The 8,010-nt window shown below is 37.8% G+C and overlaps 1 protein-coding gene across 1 annotated transcript in view; it reads left to right on the top strand.

Annotated features, from left to right (window-relative positions):
• The first annotated feature begins 455 nt into the window (after positions 1-455).
• The window catches only part of WAPL (WAPL cohesin release factor), a 131,190-nt gene continuing 123,635 nt past the window's right edge, over positions 456-8,010 (top strand). The window contains exon 1 of the mRNA XM_025204240.1: positions 456-979. Within this exon, the coding sequence (XP_025060025.1) occupies positions 478-979 (502 nt within the window). The 5' untranslated portion in view covers positions 456-477. The remainder of the gene's footprint in view (positions 980-8,010) is intronic.

Below are 8,010 nucleotides of genomic sequence, written 5' to 3' on the forward strand. Positions count from 1 at the left end.
CCTACCCTGGGGGTCTTTAAGAAGCGGCTCGATGCCTACCTGGCTGGGGTCACTTGAGCCCAGTTTTCTTCCTGCCCAGGCAGGGGGTTGGACTTGAAGATCTACAAAGTCCCTTCTGACCCTACTTCTATGATTCTATGAAAGTAATGCCCTCCTCTTGGAAACAGAGGAGACTAGAATAAAACAAACACTAAAAATAACATTCGCAACTGATTACTTTCTGTGCCTCTAGTATCTTTCTTTAAGAAAACAGGAACAGGATTTAATGTTAAATTCACAGGCAAGGTCTGTATTACAGAAGTTGCTAACAGACTGATAATGTGCAAGTCAAAAAACTGTAGTACTATATATAGTACTAACTTGAGTTGTAATCTGATGCATGTATCTCTAATAGGAAAAATAACTATTCATTAAAAAGTATACAAATTAGTTTATTATTCTTTTTCTTCCAACAGGGAATATGAAACAAGTGTCAAAATGACATCCAGATTTGGAAAGACCTACAGCAGGAAAGGGGGAAATGGCAGTTCAAAGTTTGATGAAGTCTTTTCTAGCAAACGGACCACCCTTAGCACAAAATGGGGAGAAACCACCTTTATGGCCAAATTAGGACAGAAAAGGCCCAATATAAAACCAGATATTTCAGAAATTCCTAAAAAGCTCAAAGTTGAAGATGAGGTATCAGAAGATCCTTTTGGATTTGACAGTGATGAAGACTCTCTGCCTGTTTCTTCAAAGAATGTGTCACAGGCTAAAAGCTCCTCTCAGCCTGAACCCACTGAAGCTGCTCAGTCTGAGGACTTCACTTCTCTACTTGAAGCTAATAGCAAAATTAATCAGCCAATCAACAAAGACAACATTGTGTCCAGCAAGTGCATATCTTTTGACAATATTGTTTATGGCTTAAAAGAAAAGAGCACAAACAGAAACATGGAGGATGGGGAAAGCAGAAGCAGTAGTACTAAATTCATAACTGCAGGTAAGTTAAATCAAATATTTAACCAGCACTGTTTAAAAAGTTAGCATAGTTGTGCATACTGTAAATTTATTGATCTTTGTACAGTCTTCAGAATATTTTACGAATCCATACAGGAGATGGAATGATTTGGTCAAACTTAGTGTCAAGTAACATATAGAGAACACAGGAGCTAACCAAAAAAGCAGTTTTAACAGTTTTTGTTAAAATTAAATAAAGCAGACTGTCATCATGCTAACTAACATGTGACTAACTAATGTACAGTGACTAACAACCATTTAATTAATAGCTACAAGTATTGTAAATAGACTTGAAGTTCTGAGCCTTGCTTTTCTCTCAATGCATTCATACTTCCAATGAGTAATTATCCTTGGATAAATTAATTTCTACAATTTCTTAACTCCTTTCCCACCAACCCACACCAAAGCAGGATCAAATACACCTCAACCATCCAAATCATCCATGCCCTTCCTAGATTAGTTTCATTAAGTGTTTCAAGGCCCTTATAGTTAGAAATTGTTTCCTAATATTCCACTTAAGTCCCTGGCAGCAAAGAGTATGTATTTTTATCTAACTCTTAGATAACTGTGGTTTACGTACTCCTGGGGGTATACAAGACATGCCTGGGGGTATGCTGGAAAAATTGCATAATGGCGGATTTAATTTTCATTATAATAATTGGCATTTAAGGGGTTAAAATATCAAATGTATGCTGGTAGGGATATGCAGGCAGTTGGTATTTCTGAAAGGGAGTAAGAAAAAGTTTGGGAACCTCTGTGTTAGTTAGTTCATAATCCTTTTCATATATTGGGGAAACTACATGTTTCTGGACTGATGAACTTGATTTTTTTGTGTCTGTCGCAGTCTCTCTCTCTCTCTCCCTGCACCCCTCCCCCCCCCCCCAAAAAAAAAAAACTTTTTTCATGTGTCATGTTTTCTATGCGTCTTTTCTTTGTTGTTTTCTAGCTTGGCTACATCTTAAAATGTGACCTTTGTGGAGGTTGGGCCAAGACTGAGCTTGAGCCAGGCAGTGGTGGTGCTGGAAGGGGAGGCTACAGGGTGGCTATGGAGAATTTTGAGGTGGCTGTAGACCACCCTGTAACCACCTCTCCCAGCACCGCTGCTGCCTGCCCTGCCTGTGCCCACCTGAGCCACAGCCCTGGCCCAGCCCCCACCACTGGGAAGAGGCTGGCACAGCCCTTGGCCCCAAGCCCACAACAGGCAGCTTGTCCTCACCCCATGCACAAATCCAGGGGGGGCACATGCCCCCCCCCCATGTCTATCCCGGGGTTGCATGCAGTGGTGGGAAGCTGCCCCCACTCCCCTCCCCCGTACCGCCTGGATAAGCTGCCCATGGCTTTGTGCCCTGCCCCACACAGCCACCAGCTGGGCATCACCTCCTGCTGCCCAACTCCCTCCCTCACCAAGGTGAGGCTCAATCTGCCTCCCATGCCCCTTCCCCCACACAGACTTAATGGTTGAATACTGCTCTCCAAGCTGCCGGGCTGCATATCAGCAATTGTATCATTATCGCCTGATACGGCTGATTAATAATTGGCCATCAGTATTGGCCAAAAACATCTTTATCAGTGAACCCCTTAGAAAAATGACTAGGTTCTTTGAATTTCAGAACTGCCATGTTTTTGTGACTATGAAGCTTAAGAAAAAAGGTTCATGTTACTCTGTTGCTGTTCCAGATCAGGGTAGAAATGGGATAGAGAAAATCACTGTTCTCATCTGTGCTTTCGTGGGATGAATAAACTTTGTGGTCATATTTATCTTTGTTTTTCCCTTTGTGTTGGAATTTGATGTAATTAATTGCTGAAACTGGAAGTGCTAAAATAAAGCAACATAATTCAAAATCAAAATTAACTTCATGCTAGTCAATTTTTGCACTATGTTATAGAGAACTCTCAGGATAGCATACTGGTTTGCTGATGTAATGTATGGTATTTATTATTGCTATACATTTCTGTAAAAAGATCTTGCATAATTTTTAAATACAAGTTAATTTTGACTTAGCTTATCAGAGTGAATTTTTTGTCCACAGTATAGCGGTTAAAGGAGATAATACATTTTTAATAGTGTGGAATTGCAGGTAAAATGGTTTTCTTAATGATCAGATAGAAAGGAGTTCAGAAACCTTAAAAAAATTTGCAGCCTCCAAAAAAGAAAATGGTAGAAGGGAGGGCGGGGGGGCAGAGAATCCTGTGTTGTTTTACCTGGTTTTCTGCTGGTTGGGAACTTATTTCTAACTTTTTATTTGTCATCTTATTGGTTAATGACTAAATTATAACAAACAATGCAAGTTTAGTTGAACCAATTAAGTCACAAGCAGACAACTGAATTAATATATTTTTTAAGAAATGCAACTTAATGGAGCACAAATCTTCATTTAATACCTTGTTTTGGGGTATTAAATGAGTCTGAGGGAGCCAAGTCAGTTTTTGGTGGTCACACATATGGTGAACAGTTGTTAAAAGTGTTAAAAACTCAAGTAGGTTAAACAGCTATTGGGCCCAAAGGAAAAGGCAAAATGAAAATATCAGTTTTATATTCTCCAACTAGAAATATTGTAGACAGCCAGTATAAAGCTAAAAAATTCCATATTATACTTAGTGCTTGAATGAAGGTACAGCAGTATATTAAAGTGAGAGTTAGTTTAATATTTGATTGTGTTTTGTTTTTAAGCATCACTCTTCAAAACCTAGTCAAGATCTAAATTGCTGAAAAATTAGGTTTAAAATGTGGCCAGCTAATGAAGTTTCAAAAGTGTTAGTCTGTATTAACTTCAAGAGGATTCTTCAGTCATACTCAGCTGAGCTAAGAATTGGTATTAGAAAGCATTCTTTTAATTGCCTGAATGATTGCAAAATGTGTTGTGTAACAAAGTAGTATATCAAATACAATTTTGATTTAAGTAGTCAGTGTTGTTTTGTTTTGTTTTGCCTTTTAGTTTAAGTGACCTTCTGTTATTTTTCAAGTATCCTTATATTAAAGGCTTATTGGGGTGCTAATAATGTGGGAAATGTTTTCATCCTTTACATCAGTGTATCATGACTTGATGCTGCTGAAGTAATGTCCATGGAGAGTTCTGTAAGCTGAGGTGTATCATGGGAATTGTGTAAGAGAATAAGCATGGGTAAAAGCTGTTCTGAAATGGCCTTTGTCAAAACACAATAATGTGTGTTTGAGAAAATACCTTGAAAAAATAAATACTTAACTGTAAGTAGGGAAATTTACATGCACTTACTTTAGATGTCAAACATCATGTTAAACAAAACCCAGCTGATCAGTGGTGCTTGGAAGGTAAACATAATATGTTGTGCAGGAACCTGTAGTGGGGTCTGGTGAAATCCCACAGAAAAACAGTCATCTAGCTTCTTGAAATACCTCATAGCATAACAAATATTCATCTCATTCTCTGGGATACAAACCCAAAATTGGTATTGTATATAAACTGTCCATGTGCAGAGGGTTTTGATCTAGATTTTTTCTTTCATTTAGTAACTTAAGCTTTTGCAGGACACGGTTTGAACCAGTATTCAGAAATTGTGAAATTACCATTTTTATTAGAATACTGAATTAAATAAATCAGGGTTTATATGTTCAAATTTAATACACTGGGTTTTAGATGAGAAATAAAATGAGATCCTGACCGCTGTCATTAAAAAAATTTCTTAGGGTAATTTGTTGAAAGTAAGATGAACCTTTTTTAGCCAGATATTGGAATCTGCTTCTTGGTTCACCCTGAGCAATACTTGCCTCTTGCACAATTGCTGGACTATCACAACAACAACCGTGCTCTAGCAATAGCACTGTCATTAAAAGAATTTATCATTTTTTTTAAAAGTGTAGGTGGTGATGAAGTTGAATGTAAATTCTGTGGATAAATTCCAGTTAGTTTCATTCAGTAGTCTTTCTATGTAAGGTTATATACTGTTGAACTTTTTTTTGTGTTACACTGGTGCTGACTGTACTTTGGCCGTCAGAGAAGTGATTCTTATATAGAAAGCATATGCTTTTAGAGAGAGGTTTGTATCTGTTGCCTTTTAAGTAGCGACTTCTACTAAGGGGATCTTAGTTAGCATTAAACCAGAACCAGTTCTTAAGGGTCCCACTAAAAGACCTGTTAAGGACATATTTAGTGAAATGTTGTAGCCAGCCAACTTATAATTTGGGTTCTGTTACAAATCTATTACCCTTCTGTAATTGTTGCATTAGCAATCTCTGTTTTAAAACCCAAGCTGCCGGTCAGCAGGGCTGGGGATAGAAATTACACATAAATTGGTATAGGTGGTCAGAAACCAGATCAAATCTGTAACACAACAGAGGCTCTATACATATTTTGCTTTCAAAATGGCTGAAACCGGTTTAAGATAAACCTGGATGGATGTACTATCAGACTTAACCTATTTTAGGTTAAATCGATTTATTGAACTTCTGTCTCAGATTCCCTCCAGATTCCAGTTAACTCAGTCCCCCAGCATCCCAGGATGTTTTGCACCTCTCCTGCAAACCCCTCCCCTTACAGGGTGGGCAGGTTAGCCTTGATCTAAGCTGTTTGCTTCAGCTGAACAGGGAGGTATGCTGTAGCACTCCCTGGCTTCTGGCCTAGGCCACTGCAGGCATGTGGCTGCATTTCTGGAATCGTAAGTGAATGTCTGTTCACTTGGTTATTGGTTCAATCTATGCAGCTTAGATTAACCTGTGAAGACTGAATCAATACAGGTTTAGGCTTTTTAACTGTCTGTACTTAGCCCAGAAGTTGCATACTGCCTGTTAGGTCACTTATTTTTTTTAATGATTGGCTTGTTTTTAGAAATCAAACCTTGCATTCTTGTTTGTGCAGTAGACAATAATATGATCTTTTCAGTATTAATTTCTAATAAAATAGCATGAATCTTTAGTTGTAGATTAGAAGTTCAAAACTATTTTGGGTAGAGAATTATTTTAATAGGATGCTGATTGGTTTGAATATACTTTATACGAAACCAGGTTTACATCTTTCTGATTGGAGATAAATGGAAAAAGCAAAACAAAAGAAGTCTTGAGAATATACAGTAATGTATAAAACCACAGTGGAGGGGTGAGCTGGAAAAACAGGAGGAGAAAGCAGAGGAGTAAGGAAAGTGGGGTGAATTGGATGTGGTAGATTATCCAGGAAGCCCTAGCTGTAGCTTCTTTTAATAATGGTAAGTACTATGCACCATCAGACTCAGAGTGAGCCAGGTTATTGTGGAGGAAGATCTGCAGAGCCAACCAACTCTGTTTGCCCAAAGAATTTGAGTCCTCTGGGAGTTTATTCCTTGTGCATAATTTTACTAAAAAACTAATTGGCCAAATTTAGTAGCTGAATAAACACTGGAGCTTTTTCTTTTCCCTGTTGCCTTTCTGTCCATCCCCTTGTTTTGTCATTGTCAGTTGCTCTGTTTACATCACTTTCCTTCCTTAAATAGCAAGCCAGGTTTGGGCCATTACTGCAAGCATGATATGATTTAATGCTTAGTTCCTCTCCAGTGCGGTGGTTGTCATTCCTTTTTGTAGGGTATTTTGCAAGGGAGTTCTCCAAAAATATGCTGGAAATAGCATCTTGAAATTTAGGAGTAAGATAGAATATCAGAACTTGGCATTAGGTATGTCTGCAAGTTTATTTTTACTTGCTTCTATCTATTATAATAATAATTGGCTTATTCTGTCTGTCTGGAACACTCTGGTTGTCTTAGCAGCCAATTACAATGCTTACTGAAAGAACCAATCAGAGTGCTTTGGACAGACATTGCTCGGAACAGACAGAATAAGCATGTTGTTGTTTATAGATTTGGAAGCATTTCAAACAGATATGCAGGAAAGCCAGAGTTAGAATGAAGTACCGGGCCCCCCCTTGCTGTGCAGTGGGCAGACTCTGCCAAAGCGGTGAGGGGCCCAATCCTTGTCTTCATTAAAGGCAATTAAACCATTAAAAGGGGCAACTTCCTCATGTGTACAAGGGGCCCTCTTATTCTATGACTTCGAACAAGTCACAAGGTCAGACTTTTGACAAAATATCTTTATATTCCTAAGCCTGTGTTTACACATGGACAGCTTCTATGTAGTCTTTTCGAGGGTGAAAAGTTTTGATTCTGTTAAAGTATTTGGTCAAAGGATAACTAAAAATCCTATATTTAAATTTTTATTGCAAAAATATTTATTTAATCAGAAATGTTTTGTGCGTTTCAGCTAGTCCTGGCATAATTTTGGAGAAGTATTTGCTCTGCATGATGTTTCTCATGTGACAAAGGAATGTGTATACTTTGTTGTTTAAAAAAAAAAAAAAAAAAAAAAAAGATGTACCCATGTAAATATAGGAATTATAGTGGCTTTGTTCAGCGGTTCAAGTTATATCTTACTCTGGTTGTTCTCTAGACTTTTTTTTTTTTAAGCAAACTATTGTTAGTCCCCTGTCTAAAGCCCATTTAACTGCTGGAAATTTCTTTCATTACCTGGAGTTTTTTGCTTTTGTACTAGTACTATGTCTATATCTTTTTTTCCCCCCTTTTTTCAAAATCCATGCTACTGTGCTAGTTCTGTTTTTTAAAGCCTCATAAAGGACTGCTATGTTTCAGAAGTCCAACTTGGACTTTTTATACTATCCCTTAAGTTTTAAGTTGTTCAAAAAGCTTAGTTTTTCAGATAATTTTATTCAAGGTTTCTGGGAGAAAAAAATGGGTGTCAACAGTCAGACGTCAGTATAACAGGCTAGCTTACGTAGAAAAGAGGAAAACCAGTCCGGTAAGGAAACCCTTTCAGTTGCCAGCTGCAACAATCGTAATAGCATGACAATGGATGTTCTTAAATTTGAACTGTTAATTCATGTAGTTAAAATGAAGCAACTTAGGCTTTAAAACTTGTCGTAATGCTCTCTGAGCTTAGTTATTTTAACATATGTGTATTAGGGCTGTACGAAACAGCACCATTTCGCTTTGACTTCTCTTTTGACGTTTCAGTGGAACAGTGTCTCATTTCGAGTTTGGTTTTGTTTTGAAAGAACCGCT

This window comes from Alligator sinensis, unplaced genomic scaffold (assembly GCF_000455745.1).
Source record: "Alligator sinensis unplaced genomic scaffold, ASM45574v1 scaffold94_1, whole genome shotgun sequence".
NCBI lineage: Eukaryota > Metazoa > Chordata > Crocodylia > Alligatoridae > Alligator > Alligator sinensis.